The 15,591-nt window shown below is 35.4% G+C and overlaps 2 protein-coding genes across 6 annotated transcripts; one reads left to right on the forward strand and one right to left on the reverse strand.

Moving 5' to 3' along the window:
- The first annotated feature begins 804 nt into the window (after positions 1–804).
- Positions 805–7,694, forward strand: LOC114163046 (uncharacterized). Of its 2 annotated transcripts, none has more exons than XM_028047098.2 (3): positions 805–1,252; positions 2,605–3,010; positions 3,103–7,694. In XM_028047098.2, exon 3 carries the CDS (start codon positions 3,151–3,153, stop codon positions 7,444–7,446), a length of 4,296 nt encoding a protein of 1,431 aa, XP_027902899.2. In that variant the 5' UTR covers positions 805–1,252; positions 2,605–3,010; positions 3,103–3,150; the 3' UTR covers positions 7,447–7,694. The 2 variants fall into 2 exon arrangements, with proteins under 2 accessions (XP_027902899.2, XP_027902898.2); XM_028047097.2 differs by having other exon boundaries at positions 2,639–3,010.
- Positions 7,695–9,615: 1,921 nt separating this feature from the next.
- Positions 9,616–13,883, reverse strand: LOC114196269 (rac-like GTP-binding protein ARAC8). 4 transcript variants are annotated; one of them, XM_085666934.1, is made up of 9 exons: positions 13,581–13,883; positions 13,225–13,312; positions 12,781–12,890; positions 12,629–12,692; positions 11,632–11,696; positions 11,469–11,534; positions 10,542–10,639; positions 10,054–10,112; positions 9,616–9,940 (listed from the first exon to the last, which is right to left on the reverse strand). In XM_085666934.1, exons 1-9 carry the CDS (start codon positions 13,683–13,685, stop codon positions 9,936–9,938), a joined length of 660 nt encoding a protein of 219 aa, XP_085523060.1. In that variant the 5' UTR covers positions 13,686–13,883; the 3' UTR covers positions 9,616–9,935. The 4 variants fall into 4 exon arrangements, with proteins under 4 accessions (XP_085523060.1, XP_027942661.2, XP_085523061.1 ...); XM_028086860.2 differs by having other exon boundaries at positions 10,035–10,112; positions 13,581–13,882; XM_085666935.1 differs by having other exon boundaries at positions 10,054–10,101; positions 13,581–13,881.
- Between the last annotated feature and the right edge of the window lie 1,708 nt (positions 13,884–15,591).

Consider the following 15,591-nt stretch of genomic DNA (forward strand, 5'->3'; position numbering starts at 1 on the left):
TTAGTTTTTCAATATATTAAAAATTGTTTAATTGAGTGTATAGTTTATTGCTCTTTTATATTTTCATAATGTAACACTCTTGTATTCTTTTTTTTTTTCTTTCACATTCCTACTTCTACTATACCTTGCTGAACTACACAATACCATTGTACCCACCCACTTTTCTCCTCATTCTCTCCTTTCTCAACCTCTATTGAATCAAAAGAAAAGAAACATAAAGTTAAGATACTCTCATTGGTCATTACAATTTCTTTTGCGAAATTTCTTATCTTAGCTCTGTGAGGCTGAAATCCATGTATTGGCTGTGGCAGAAAAGAGGTGTAAAGAGGGTATCACAAAATTTTCTAGGACAAACACAATAAAAAATATATTTCTCACGGTAACAGGTGTTGGAACATCCCAAGACAACCTTAACTTGCCATCATATGCTTCCATGTGGACTGTAGCACCAGAAATTACCCTTATACCCTTCCCAACAGGACCAATAACAGCTCATTCAGTAACCCACTAGAGATAAATTAAAAAACAGAAAAAAAAAAGAAAAAAAAAAATTGAAAAAGAAAGGAAAGAAAGAAACAAACAAAGAAACTGGCGTTTGTCAGCGAGAGAGATCAGAGAGAGAGAAAGTAAAAGTCAAATAAAAAGCAGCATATGGACCAGTCAATGCTGGTGACTCACTTCCCAAGGCACCAATCTCCAGTCTCATTCTCCACACGTCGCCTCACCATCCTGTGACGTTATCATTCTCCCTACCCGCACTGCCCGTTCTGCCCGAGCCCCTATTAGGTAAGTACCCAAGTACACCCTTCACCCCTTTACCCACACGCTTTCTTTCACTCTCTCTCTTCCATCTTCTTTCTCTCTCTAGAGTCTCGCACTTTCCCTCTTCTCACATCCAAAGGCGGCTCCCAATTCGTTCCTTCCTTCGATTGTTCCTCTTTGGCATTTTTTCTTCGGCTGGATCCGATTCTTCCAATTCCAATTTCCAGAACTCAGTCCTTGTTAGGGTTTCGCGGAAGCATGGTTGTAGAGCTAGGGTTTTGCGCGGATCTAGGGTTTCGCCGGTTCTGAGGGCTTTGGGTGTGGAATTAGGAGGGGATTTGATGGTACGCGTTGGGGAAAATGCAAGGCTATGCATGGACGTGGAGGTGAGAAGGGCACTCGGCACATGTGGAAAGCCCCCACACGTGACTCGACTCTGAACGCTGATGTTTCTTCGTCTTCTTCGTCGACAGTGAAGTCATTCTTTAAGGTATTGTAATTGGGGTCACGATTGTGTGTTAAGTTTTCGATTTCTTCCCTGTAAGGAAGGGTGTACATGTATGTCTGACAGCGATTGTGTGTTAAGTTTTCGATTTCTTCCCTGCAAGGAAGGGTGTACATGTATGTCTGACTGTGTACTGATGTGAAAATAAAGTGTAGGTTTTTTGATGAGCATGCTCTGTGTATTATGTGTCTATAGCACGGAACTGCTGCTGAATTCAGACAGAAAGGGCTGAATTTGGAACCAAAGGCTTGAATTCGGAACCAAAATGCCTTTAAAAAGTTCATTTTCGAATAATCAATAATCAAGAATTTAGGATTAGAGTTTTATTTATTTATTAGAGGATGTATACTTCTCAACTAGTACCATTAAATGGAATGGATCATGTTTCTTGACATTACTACAAGAGGTTGATTTTTAATTGTTCTAATTTCTAATTTCTAATGGAATGGATTATATGTCTTGCCATTTCTAATTTTTAATTGTAGCCATGCGATTTTGATATTTGGTTAACGATTGTTTCCTCACTGATAGTTTTGTGTATCTGTTTGTTACTCCCCTCCATTTAAGTCTGTCATTATGCACGGAAGTTTTACTGTTTCAAATTGTTACTTCTGTAAATCGTGAAAGTGTTCTTGTTATTGCTTTATGTTTCTAACTTGTATTATTGTCTTTTAGTATTTCTAGTTGTTAAAGGGTAACAATGTACCAGAAGGATAAAATAGTCTGTCTGACTTGTATTTCACTAAAATGGACAGTATATAATGACTTCCTTTAAACATCTACTACTTTGAAAAGATGAACGAACTGATTTATTGGTTTTTCGGTTTATTACACTGTGTTAAAGTAAACTGCTTTTACAAAACGTAATTAAATGAGAAATTATCAATTGATTCCATTGGTAAGTCTGTCTGTTTTACTCTATTATTTGGTAAGTCCACATATTTTGTCATTGATTGAAAGGACCAATGAGTTATGTAGTCAGGTGTGGGTTTTTTGGCCTATAACTAGGCAGAGAAATATATCCTTTGAGTTTAGGCTCGGGCCCTTTTCTGTAAAGATCTATGAGCTCCTTTGTAAATTTATTGAAATTATCCGTTCTTGGTTTAGATCATGCTGCTGTGCTTTGGACTTATTTTGGGTGTTTAGTGGTGATTTCTTGCTTCTTTAATTAAACTTATTTTAATTCTAATGCCAAAGAAGAACGTGTGCTTGTGAATATTCTTTTTAAGGAAGCAGCTCCTAATAAGTGTAAGATAAAATATTCGGAATACCTAATATGACTTATTCTAAATGCGAAGCACTGAGACATTATGTTTATGTTGATTGAATTCAAATAGTTCGCTAAGGATTCCTTGTCTTCTCAAATCATAGGACCGTCGCAAAATTAGTGTTGGTGAATGTGCTCTCTTCAAACCATCTGAAGATCGCCCACCATATATTGGTATAATTCGTTATCTGACAATTGGCAAAGATAAAAAATTGAAGTTTGGTGTTAGTTGGCTCTATCGATCTATTGAAGTAAAACTCAGCAAGGGCGTGCCTTTGGAGGCTGCTCCAAACGAAGTCTTCTACACCTTCCATAAGGATGAGATTGATGCTGAAGCACTGCTCCATCCTTGTAAAGTTGCATTTCTTCCTAAGGGGGCAGAACTTCAACCAGGGATTTCTTCATTTTTGTGCAGGAGGGTTTATGACATTGCAAACAAGTGTTTATGGTGGTTAAATGATCAAGATTATATTAATGTAAGTTTCTTCTTTCATATGTTCCCTTCTGTTATGATTTTTTTTGGTGGTGCTCAGTCTTTTCTCAGCTTATTTTGTCCTCATCATCCCAGGATTGTCAAGAAGAAGTAGATAAACTATTATACAGGAATTGTGTAGAAATGCATGCAACAGTGCAGCCGGGTGGCCGTTCTCCTAAGCCTATGAGTAGTCCAACATCAACATCTCAACTAAAATCTGCTTCAGATAGTGTCCAGAACAGTACTTCTTCCTTTCCTTCTCACATTAAGGGGAGGAAAAGGGAAAGGGCAGATCAAGGCTCTGAGTCTGCCAAGCGAGAACGATCAATAAAAACTGAGGATGGGGATTCTGGTAATTTCAGGCATGATAACTTTTTCAAGACAGAGATTGCAAAAATTACTGAGAAGGGAGGGCTTGTTGATGGTGAAGGAGTTGAAAAATTAGTGCAGCTGATGGTTCCTGATAGAAATGAGAAGAAAATAGATTTAGCTAGCCGGTCATTGCTTGCAGCTGTCGTTGCAGCAACAGATAAGTTAGATTGTCTTAGTCAGTTTGTGCAGCAAAGGGGTTTGCCTGTATTTGATGAATGGCTCCAAGAGGTCCATAAAGGGAAGATTGGTGACGGTGATAAATCTGCAGAGGAATTTCTGTTGGTATTGCTTCGGGCACTTGATAAACTTCCAGTAAATCTTCAGGCTTTACAAACATGCAACATTGGAAAATCTGTGAATCATCTGCGAAGTCACAAAAATGCTGAAATTCAGAGGAAAGCAAGAGGTTTAGTTGATACATGGAAGAAACGTGTTGAAGCTGAAATGAATATAAATGATGCAAAGTCTGGTTCAGGTCCCAATGTCCACTGGCCTGCCAAATCACGTCCTTCTGATGTTGGTCAAGGTGGGAATAGACATTCAGGTGCATCATCAGATGTTGCCATGAAGAGTTCAGTTACGCAGCTTTCTGCTTCCAAGACCACCTCTGTGAAGGTTGTCCAGGGAGAGAATATTACTAGATCTGCATCAACATCTGCATTTCCAGGGCCTGCAAAATCAGTGCCGTCACCTGCAGCTGTGACTGCAAATTTAAAAGATGGTCAGCCTCGTATTGTTGCTGTCAATGGAGGTTCTGATCTTCCCATGGCAAATGTAAGGGATGAGAAAAGTTGTAGTTCTAGTCAATCTCACAACAACAGTCAATCTTGTTCTAGTGACCATGCTAAAACTGGAGGTCACTCTGTAAAGGAAGATGCCAGAAGCTCTACTGCAATGAGTGCGAATAAGATTTCTGGAGGCTCTTCACGACATCGAAAATCCATTAATGGATTTTCAGGTTCATCTCCATCTGGAGGGCAAAGGGAAACTGGATCAAGCAGGAATTCCTCCTCGCACAAAAATATAACTTCAGAAAAGATATCTCAACCTGGATTAATGGATAAAGCAGTTGATGGAACTTCTCTTGAGGGTAATATTCCAAAGCTGATTGTTAAAATTCCAAATCAAGGTAGAAGTCCTGCACAAAGTGTCAGTGCTGGTTCTTTTGATGATCCTACAATCATGAATAGTCGAGCCTCATCTCCTGTTCTTCCCGAGAAGCATGATCAGTCTGATAACAGCCCAAAGGAAAAGAACGACCTTTATCGAGTAAATATTGGCTCAGATATTAATACTGAATCTTGGCAGAGTAATGATTTTAAGGAGGTATTGACTGGCTCTGATGAGGGTGATGGGTCACCTGCTGCAGTTACTGATGAAGAGCACTGTCGCACTGGCAATGATTGTAAGAAGGCATTGGAGGTATCAAAAGCTGCCTCATCATCATCTGGAAATGAAAATAAAGCTGGCAATTTGCAGGATGCTTCCTACAGCTCAATAAATGCTTTAATTGAAGGTGTTAAGTACTCTGAAGCTGATGATGGTGGAATGAATCTTCTTGCTAGTGTGGCTGCTGGAGAGATATTGAAATCTGAATTGTTAACTCCAGCTGGATCTCCAGAAAGAAACACACCTACTGTTGAACAGTCATGCACAGACAATGGTGTTAAGTGCTCTGAAGAAAATCTTGTTCGTGATGAATGCCACTCAAATAATGGTCTTGATGTTGAACATAAGAATCTGGCTTCTGTAACAGGTGATTTAGGGGCAAATGATGAAAGCGATTCTGATTTTCAAGCTTCTGGAGGGAAAGCTGCAAGAGAGCTAAATAAGCGTGTTAATGCATGTACTATGGATTTACAACAGGTTGCTGAAACTATGGAAAGCAAAGGAAAATTAAATGAAAAATCTGGACCTACTTCACTGGGTGGTTTTGCTGAAAGTTCTGTACAAGAAGCTGGAAATGGTGATGGAAGCAAGCAGCTACAGGAGGTTGTTCAGGGAGTGAATTCTGGCGAAATTCATGATAAGATCAATTGTGTTGCAGACGTTGAGGCAGAAGTATCTAAAAAATTGTCAAATACAGCTGTTGAAGTGGATGTACAGAGTGATAACTGTGCTGAAGGATCAAGTGGCAGTGGACAGACAGTTAAAAGGCCTCCTGCTATACTTGTTCAGTCTGATTTGGCAAGAGGAAAAGATGATAATGGACTCCATTCTTCTGGTTCTGGTGTTGACAAGGTTCCTAAAGACTGCCCTGAACGGGAATCTGACAAAACTGATGATGTTGATGCTGAGAATCATGTCAATCAGTCTAGAAGTAAAAGAAATGAGTCTGAAAGTGATTCCTTGACCATGCCTGAGAATAGAGGTACATGTTCTATTGTGACTGGTCTTGTTGCTGAACATGTAGAGGAGAATTTAGAAACAAAAATTGTTCGTGACCAACCTTCTAGAGAGGATCTTCCTGAAGATTCACCTGGTGTTGTTTCACAAGAAATCAATAAGCATCACGATTCTAAAAGGTTGAAGTTGACGTCCTCAGAAGCAGAGGAGGCTGAGGAGTGCACCTCTACCACTGCAGATGCTTCTTCCATGTCTGCTGCAGCTGTGTCAGATGCGGATGCAAAGGTCGAATTTGATTTAAATGAAGGGCTCAATGCAGATGATGGAAGATGTGAGTTCAATAGCATTGCCAATTCTGGATGTGCACCATCTGGTCGATTGATCAGTCCTGTCCCATTTCCTGCTTCATCTATCTCCTGTGGTATTCTTGCCCCAGTCACTTTGGCGTCTGCAGCTAAGGGGCACTTTGTGCCTCCTGAAGATTTATTGAGAAGTAAAGGGGAAATTGGTTGGAAGGGATCAGCTGCCACCAGTGCATTCAGGCCAGCTGAACCCAGGAAAGTTATGGAAATGCCTTTTGGTACATCAGCTACCCCTATTCCTGATGCTCCAGCTGGAAAGCAGAGTCGAGCACCATTGGATATTGACTTGAATGTGGCCGATGAAAGAATACTTGATGACATTTCTTGTGCTCGACACACAAATTCTATATCTCTTGCAACTGATAGTCATGATCCTGTATGCAGTAAAATACCTTCACCTGTTCGCAGCTCTGGAGGGCTTGGTCTTGACTTAAACCAAGTGGATGATGCTTCCGACATGGGCATTTGCTTGAACATTAATCATAAAATTGATGTGCCAACTATGCAGGGGAAGTCATCATTGGGTGGTCCACCAATTAGAGAAGTGAATGTGCATAGGGACTTTGATTTGAACAATGGACCTTCTGTTGAGGAAATCACCACTGAATCCTCATTGTTCTCTCCGCACGCCAGGAGCAATGTGACATCTCAATTACCTGTTTCTGGACTTAGAGTGGCTACTGCTGAGCCAGGCAACTTCTCTTGGCTTCCTTCCAGTGGCAACACCTATTCTGCTGTCACAATATCTTCAATTATGCCTGATAGAGGTGATCAACCCTTTTCAATTGTTGCTCCTAATGGGCCACAAAGGTTGTTGACTCCCGCTGCTGGTGGCAACCCATTCGGACCTGATATTTATAGGACCCCAGTATTGTCATCTTCTCCTGCAGTGTCATATCCATCTGCTCCATTTGAATATCCCGTCTTCCCTTTTAACTCCAGCTTCCCTCTTCCATCAGCTTCGTTTTCTGCTGGGTCAACTACTTATGTATATCCAACATCAGCCAATCGGCTTTGCTTCCCTGCAGTAAATTCACAGTTAATGGGGCCTGCTGGCACAGTTTCATCTCACTACCCCAGGCCCTATGTTGTTGGTCTTCCGGAAGGTAACAATAGTGGTAGTGCTGAGACCAGTAGAAAATGGACAAGGCAGGGTTTAGATCTTAATGCTGGACCTGGGTGTTCAGAAATGGAGGGGAGAGATGAGAGTTCACCTCTTCCATCTAGGCAACTTTCTGTTGCTAGTTCACAGGCCCTAGCTGAGGAGCAAGCAAGGATTCAGCTTGCAGGTAGTGTTCGGAAGAGGAAGGAGCCTGATGGTGGGTGGGATGGCTACAACCAATCCTCATGGCAATAGCAATCTATATAATCAATCATACAATCTGATGCCCACAAATGCTTGTAAGTGTTTAGTTTTGTATATTCAAATGTTTGTAACACTTGGTCACTTGTGGGAAAAGATCTGAAAATATATCCTGTGTCATGCTGGTGTAATTCAGTGGAGGTTGTTACTTTTTTCGTTAAGAAATATATTTAAATCATAATGGAATAAATGCTATTGCAATTTCTCTGTGGGCAGTCTTCTGTCCCATTTTCATTGAGAAATCCTGCTCCGTTGCAGCCTGATGTGGCTCTCATCTTTTTTACGTTTCTTTGGTGATTCTCAATCGAAAGTTGTCATGCCTCTTAAGTAATTGTTTGTATGCTAAATGTGTTGTCTTCAGTGATTTGTGGATGGGGGATGGTCAATTTCCATGGATGACCCTCATTCCCATAGTTTATCAAATATATTTTACAGGAATATTTCCAATGGGAACTAGTTATATGTCCCTACATCATTTTTTCGTTCGTAAATAGGGGACCATACTTGTTGCATATATATCTATATGTAGTGGAGCAAAATTTTCCGTCTCAGCACTTCCAGTGATGCAAATTGGGTTGTAGAATTGCTTTAAGTAGAAATCCTCTTTTTGCGTTCAGAAGCTTAAGTTAAAATCTTTTCTTATGTTTGTTGGGCCTAGGGACCAACAAATTTTGACAAGTTTCTTGCTCTGCTGTGATCGATATATGTTTACTGTGTACCAGTTTCCTTCACATTTAATCATCGAATCGCCGTTTCTAGTTGATCTTGTTGATATTTACACGCTAACGCTAACCTTAACTAGCGTCGTGTTTTCATTATAACTGGATTTGTTTTTGTATAGAGTCGTGCAAATTTGGCGTTGCTAATTTTTTTACCCGATATGTTAATCAAAGTCAGAACTGTGATACTTTGTCGTTTTTCTGGAACTGGCTAATTCCGTGTCATACAGAGAAATCTCTATCCACCACACTCACTCTCATTCGCCAGTCTGCCAGTCTGTATATCATTGCTTGTTCTTGTAATGTTGTGAGATGGACTATAAGAATGTTTGGTGGCATTTCGTGGTCGGTGTTAAGTTGGAAAAGGGTATAACAGGAATGAGGTTGCATGGTTCTAGCTTGTTTAAAAGATGGGATTAGCTTATGTTTTCAATGAAGTAATTAAACCGAAAATTAACTTTAACAGGAGACTAACATGTTCAAAACTAACAAGTTCTTTATGATGATTAAAAGGAATTAATTTAATTTGAGTCAGAAAGTTTGTATATGTTTACTTACCATGGATTTGTGGGTTACCATTGAGATAAAATTTGTAACTGTTCATTTTTGTTTGGTAAATTTAAATTAAGCAAATTCACCTTCAACTTGATTTTGTTTCTAATCTGATTAATTAATATGTATATTAATTCAGTTTAAATCATATTTTAAAAAATTAAAATATTCAACTATTTGCTACGAATTAGAGTTGAGGGGTTGGTTTATTGATTTGAATTCGTTTTGAAATATCTAATTTTAAAGATTTTATTTTTAATTTAAAAGAATTAAATAGATAAATTAAATGTAATTTTGTTTTGATATATCTAATTTTAAAGATTTTACTTTTATTTTAAAAGAGTTAAATAGATATATTAGATGTAATTTTTTTTTTTGAACTTGCTGTGAATATTAAAAATTAGAAATATTAATATAATTATTTGACTTGGATAGTACCATTTTTATTTGTTTTATAAAAGTTGTTTGATTATTAAAATAAACGTAGAAAGAATTAAATTTCTTTTACCGGTGATCTTAATAAAGATGAACGAGATTGAATATAAAGAAAATTTATTTTCAAAATAATATAAATTTAAAGAGTAACAAGAATCATAAATTAATAAAAAGCTATTCGAAAATGAAGTCTTTATGTTGGGTAATGCTTTTTTCATAAATTTATTCTCGTAACTCTTGGAGAGAGAAAAAAGAAAAAGACAGTATTTATCAATTCAAATTAACTATTGTACAAACATAAAACTTAGAAATATAAAGAAGTTAAATCAATTTTTTTATCCAAATTAGTTTATAATTTATTTATTTTTTATTTATAGAAAAAACATGGCCATAATTGTAACCTTTGTTCTCTTAACTGATCAAAGTTGGAGGCCCAAATTTTCTTAGAAGAAGATGGTTGGGTCAAATGTCATATCATTAGAGAAATGAAATAACTTTCTCAAATAGTAGCTTATATGGGTTTATACTCCACAATGATCCAACATTCAGTACTCCTATATTATCAACAATACAACAATTCAGCACACTTTAATTAGTAGTAATAATCTGAAAAGTTAATTTAGTTTGAATCTCAGATAATGACAGCTCATATATGTACACTGAAACTAGATTAAATTCATAATTTAAATAAGTGGTAGCTAGCTAACAAACTCACTTTGTGCTTTCTTTACATGACTATATGGTGCAACTGTTTCATTTTCCTCAGTACATTAAAACCTACCCTGAAATCAAATTCAAAACAACCAAATATAAGTACCAACTCTGCAAACTCCACCCAAGTCATTAGAATTCAAGTTCATATTTCTAAAATCAAACCTTTGGATGAAATACTAACGTAGTCTTTCATTTAAGACGAACAATGTTCCTTCCACACAACACATTTCTGCATTTTCACTGAGATAGATTAAATCCAAGAACCAAAACTCACAAGCACTAATATTGTAACATTCAAAACAAGCCAAACCAAACTATAGTACAAATTTTATCATGTGCATATATATATATATATATATTTTTTTTTTTTTCACACTTTAACTGTCACTGTGCATTCCATTTAATAAGCTAAGTGGTTGGTTCAATGGGAGTTGCGACGTTATTCATTATTGTTTTCCTTAAGTATTGGTAACCTAACCTAACCAGTTACTAACTATTTTATCAGTTGTTGATTCTCAATAAATTTTGAGTAAGTACAACCAACAAATAAAATATTTGAATATAAAGTGGGTAACTTTTCGAGAGAGACTAATATAAAATTGTTGAAATGAAAATAGTGAGGTGTCAAAGGAAAAAGTGTTAGATATAATACAGAAAAAGTGTACTCACAGGAAACAGCCTCGAGGTTTTTTCTTCCTCTTCTCGTTTTGCTTTTGTGGAGGCTTGATCACCATTCTTATTGCAGCATCAAAAACTCCCTTCACATTCTGCAATGGTGTTGCGAAAAAGTGGTTTCATGCGGAATATTTGTTAAAACATCAAAGTAAGTATCCGCAAAAACTGATGAAAAATATCTGGCATACCAAAATTGAGATACACCAATAATAGACCCTTTAACAACAAACACATCACATGAGCAATACTAAATGATATTGCTACATTTCACAATTGTTTACAGCTAGGAAAGCATCTGATTGGAGTAATGGTGTATTGGCACCTTTTGCATAATTTAACAAATTTCCACATTCTATATAAGGCTATCTCCATCCCAACAACTGAATTTTACCTTTTGAGGTTCTTAAATTAATTAAATGGATCCCATAATTAGATATTAGACAAGTTTACTTTTTATAATATAAGAGCTTTTTCTTCTTTACTTCACAGTTATCGTGTGGCACTTTCCATGCATTTCGGATCAAATAAAATGCATTTTAGGATCTGAAAAGCATGGAAAGTGGCACCTTTTAGGTAACTCACTTCTCCGATCTAACAAGTAATCCTACATCCTTATTTTACATTACATTTCTTTAACATTTTTTCAAGAAGTCATAATTATTTGATATATGAAACAACAAAATAATAAAAACATGGCCCAACTTCATGAATTCGATTTTACTTCAAATTGAGAAAAAAAGTTGTTAAAAAAGCTATATGGGTAACGCATGGGTGATTTACATTATTGCACATCATCCAAACATGACCCACCTACCATAATTTATTTTATTTTAAATTGCATTCCTCTACAAGATGCATCATATTGTGTGCTATTTCTTCATGTACAAACAATTGTAAGAAAAAGATGGTACTTAAATATACCTGCTGAGTTTTTGAGCTGCACTCGATGTAATAGGTTGCTCCAATCTGTTTACGGAGTTCCTCACCCTAGTAATGAACAAAAGAACCAAACAAGAAAACCAATACTTCATAAAAATCATTGCGTGCTGAGTTCTATACACATTTAGTGATGGAAGATTTGTACTTGCTCAGTGGTCACGGGCATCAAGCCTGGATGATCAGCCATATAGTGCTTGTCTTCCCGGAGATCTGCATGCCCATCACACATAATAGCAATGCATGTTAAACTACTGCCATATTAATTGAACATTGATGTCGAAATTGTTTTCATTTTCCCTTCTACTTTTACAATCTTGTTCTAATACTAATTTGCTATTGAAATAGAAATATTATCTTGAAATAGAAGCTATGGCTAAGTATTGTTTTAGGACATGATGAAGTATACGCAACTAATGTTTTAGGATATGATGAAGTAAAAAATAGCAAAATGTTGAAGTAGAGGAGGATTATGTCTATTGTATGAAATAAAAGACAAAAACTATTTAATCAAAATACTTAATTATGCAAATTGTCAAATGAATCGAAGCATACCAAGATTAATTGTTGACTAAAGAATTTATGATTATGTTACTCATTATTGTCATAATTTTTCAAATCTTGCATAAAGTTTTCTTTCCTCTAATTGAGTGGCAGTAGTATGAGAGTTGATGGTGAAAACTTGCATTATGAAGCAATTGTCATGATGCTTCCGTATCATGACAACTCCTTTATTTTCAAATTCTAAATTTTGGTGAAAAAGATTAGGCTTCCTTTTGAGAAGATTATTTAATAAAAGAGATTAGAGCATTTAAGCTACACTATGAGAATAGCCTTTCAAAGCATATAGCACTGAGTTCTTCTTTAATCCAATTTAAGTAGATGGCATCAATGATATGTCATGGTTGCAATAGAATTTTCCTGTCAAGCAATTTTCATTTGCAATGTCTGAAAACAATTTCCTTAGTGGATTACTAATATGTGATGAAGGAGATGTAAACTATTGTTAAAGAGATCAATAAATCTGTGTGTGGTCATATGTGGGTGATGCTTTATGAAGTATTGATAAACAAAAGAGCCTACAATTAGAAGACAAATTAGCACTAGACTAAGACAAACATTAACACAGGTGAAGGATGACTTACCCAATTTGGTGCCAACTAATACCAATGGGATGCCAGGGGCAAAATGCTGGAGCTCAGGGATCCACTGGAGAGTGCATAGAAATTAGAGAACAAAAGAGAAATCTGCAAAGACATGAAAATACCAATTCAGAGATACAAGCACTGAAGCATACCTTCTTCAGCACATTCTCATAGCTTGCTCGACTAACTAAAGAAAAAGCCAAGACAAACACATCTGCCCCCCTGTAGCTCAATGGCCTCAGCCTGTTGTAATCCTCTTGCCCTAAGGAAGGTATTGCAAACATATACAATATAACAAAAACCTTTGCCTTTCAACACACAAACCCCTCCCTTGGATCCAATTACACTTATACCACTACTTGTTTACTGAAATTGCATTCTGAATCACTTCCAGAAACTCTCCTGCTGGGAGTACTTGGTGTAAATAAAGTGTTCTAGAATAGCAGGTATCAAATTAATATACTGAAGAAAAAGAGAGAGTATAGTGTACAATCTGAAGAAGCTTTAATTCAATCTTTTCAGTTTTACATGAATCCTTCCCCTCCCCGCATAATATAAAATCAGAAAAGCATTATAACAAGTCTCAGTAAGTATACCAGCTGTATCCCAAAGGCCTAAATTGACAGTTACGCCTTCAACAACTACATTGGCACTGAAATTATCAAACACAGTGGGAATATAGTCCTGGTGATCAACATAGGGGGGAAGCCAAATCAGATGAACTCAATGATGAAATTTTACAGGATAATAACTGGATTACTTTCTGTATTCAACACACATACAAAAGAATTTGCTTTAGGCTAATTAAGACGATTTCAACGGAACTGAGCAGCAGAATTCAGGATGCATATGCACACAGAGTGAACAATTACAGCATAGCAACATTAAATGGAAGCAATTCAGAAAATTGATCTCTTCAAAGCATAAAAGATTTGGAAGAAAACATGCACACCGTGGGGAATTTGTTGCTGGTGTAGCAAATGAGCATGCAGGTCTTCCCTACAGCTCCGTCCCCAACGGTCACACACTTGATGAATCTTGGGGCAGTAGCAGCCATTGGAACAAACACAAAGAACAACAACAAGAAAAAACTGTGAGAATAGCTTAACCAGAAAGGAAACAGAAGTGGGTGTTTTGTTGGATTGTAAAAGATTGAAGCTTTTGATTGAACCAGAGACTGATGAAGAGAGAGAAAGAGTGGCGGCACTTCACATGATTCTCACTCATTCCCTCTTTTTTGTACCTGCCAATTGCTTTTCTTTTTTAATCTTAGTCTTTGCAAATGTAATTTTTTTTTTCTTTTGTGCTTTTATTTAATGTCAGGTACAATATTTTGTCATGGTAGGTTGGAAGGGAATCAAATGACAGAAACAAAAATTATTAGCAAAAGATTAAAAAGAAAGTTGAATTTAAAAAATTACATTTTTTAATCTTCTCACTTTTAATTAAGTTTTTCTTTCATTCACTATCACTCAGTTATTTTTTAGATTCCTAATCTGCATTCAAATCTGGTACTGAGTATTTTTAACTGCTTAATCTGTCAATATAGTTAAACAAATTAAAATTAGCTTTATGAAAAAGTTAAACAAATTAAAATTAGCTTTATGAAATTTTATGAAAAAAGTGCACTAACATGTACACAACAACTACATTTTCCTTTCTGTTGATGTGCACAAAAACATTTCCAAATTGGAAGAATTATTTGTTTCCCTGAACTTTAGAAACTGACTCTTTAAATGATCAGTGCAGAATCGTACATCACATGACTTGTATGTATTTATTAACACATTAGTGCCTTTCTTTACACATTTGATATTTTCTTTTTTATAAGTTTAAACAAATAAAGATATAACCTTTGTTTTTATTAGTATAACTTTATAATTGGCATATTTATATCACTTTTAAATAGCTACCAAATTTAAAGGGATGTCCTAAGTGTTAATAAACCTTTACAAGTCACATGATCGATTTTGATTTGTTCATGGGCAAAATGATAGATGTAGGAAAAAATGAGAGAAAGAAAAAAGTAAAAAGTAATTATTATGAAATGTCCTTAAAGTTTGCAAAGAATTTTCTCACATCAATATTTATTGTTGATTATTTTATAATTAGAAATTTGTAAAGAATATTTGTACACTCTTAATTAATTTTTTTTTTCTATAATGAATTGAGTAGCTTTAAACTCATGGGGCGTTGAAGATAAATTATTTTATAAATTCATTGAAATAATAAGTTATAACTTTACATCTTATTCCATTTTAAAAGCTTTAAGTGACACACAAATATATATATATATATATATATATATATATATATATATATATATATATATAAAATTTCAGTTAAATTATTGTATACACAACTTCTTTTGCCTAAAGAATTAACTCAATTATATAGAAGATGATTTTTAGTTGAATAATAATTTTTCTTATAAAGGATATAAGTTGTCTTTCAGATAAAAATTGTTTACCTTCAATATTGTACTTCAAATTTTATTCAACTTGTTTAATTAAATTGTAAACAAAGACTTATGTTATTATTGCAAGTGTAATCGAAAATAATTTTGAATCGCGTATTTTTATTTCACATTTTTAATGAGATTCAGTTAAAAATAATATTTATATATTTTAGAAATAAAATTAATAACAAAAATAGTTATACTATTGTTTAGTACTGGGTGTGAAGTTGGTGCATTAATTATTCATACGCGTCATGGGCCCATGAAAAGGGTGTTTGGTGGTCCAACTGTCTGTAAGGCCTCACCAGCTTTTCGTTTGGAGGTAATTTTCGTCCTTGGATTTATTGTTATTATTGTTTAATTTTGATATGTTATTATTAATATAAAAAGTTTGCAGAAAATATTTTAAATAATTATATAAATAAAAGTTGTCCATGTCGTCATGTATATTAATTTATAATTAAATAAAAATATGTTTTTTTATATTATTATTATATTTTAATTA

Source organism: Vigna unguiculata, chromosome 9 (assembly GCF_037176805.1).
Source record: "Vigna unguiculata cultivar grain cowpea cultivar isolate G323 ecotype 2 chromosome 9, ASM3717680v1, whole genome shotgun sequence".
Lineage (NCBI taxonomy): Eukaryota > Viridiplantae > Streptophyta > Magnoliopsida > Fabales > Fabaceae > Vigna > Vigna unguiculata.

Excerpts from the sequence above, each read along its gene's own strand:
- LOC114196269 (XM_085666934.1), bottom strand. The coding sequence starts at position 13,685 with ATGGCTGCTACTGCCCCAAGATTCATCAAGTGTGTGACCGTTGGGGAC. Across the intron at positions 12,693-12,780 it reads ATGAGAATGTGCTGAAGAAG|TGGATCCCTGAGCTCCAGCA; the intron begins GTATGCTTCAGT and ends TGCACTCTCCAG. Across the intron at positions 10,640-11,468 it reads GCAGCTCAAAAACTCAGCAG|AATGTGAAGGGAGTTTTTGA; the intron begins GTATATTTAAGT and ends ACACCATTGCAG.
- LOC114163046 (XM_028047097.2), top strand. The coding sequence starts at position 1,133 with ATGCATGGACGTGGAGGTGAGAAGGGCACTCGGCACATGTGGAAAGCC. Across the intron at positions 1,253-2,638 it reads CAGTGAAGTCATTCTTTAAG|GACCGTCGCAAAATTAGTGT; the intron begins GTATTGTAATTG and ends CTCAAATCATAG. Across the intron at positions 3,011-3,102 it reads ATGATCAAGATTATATTAAT|GATTGTCAAGAAGAAGTAGA; the intron begins GTAAGTTTCTTC and ends TCATCATCCCAG.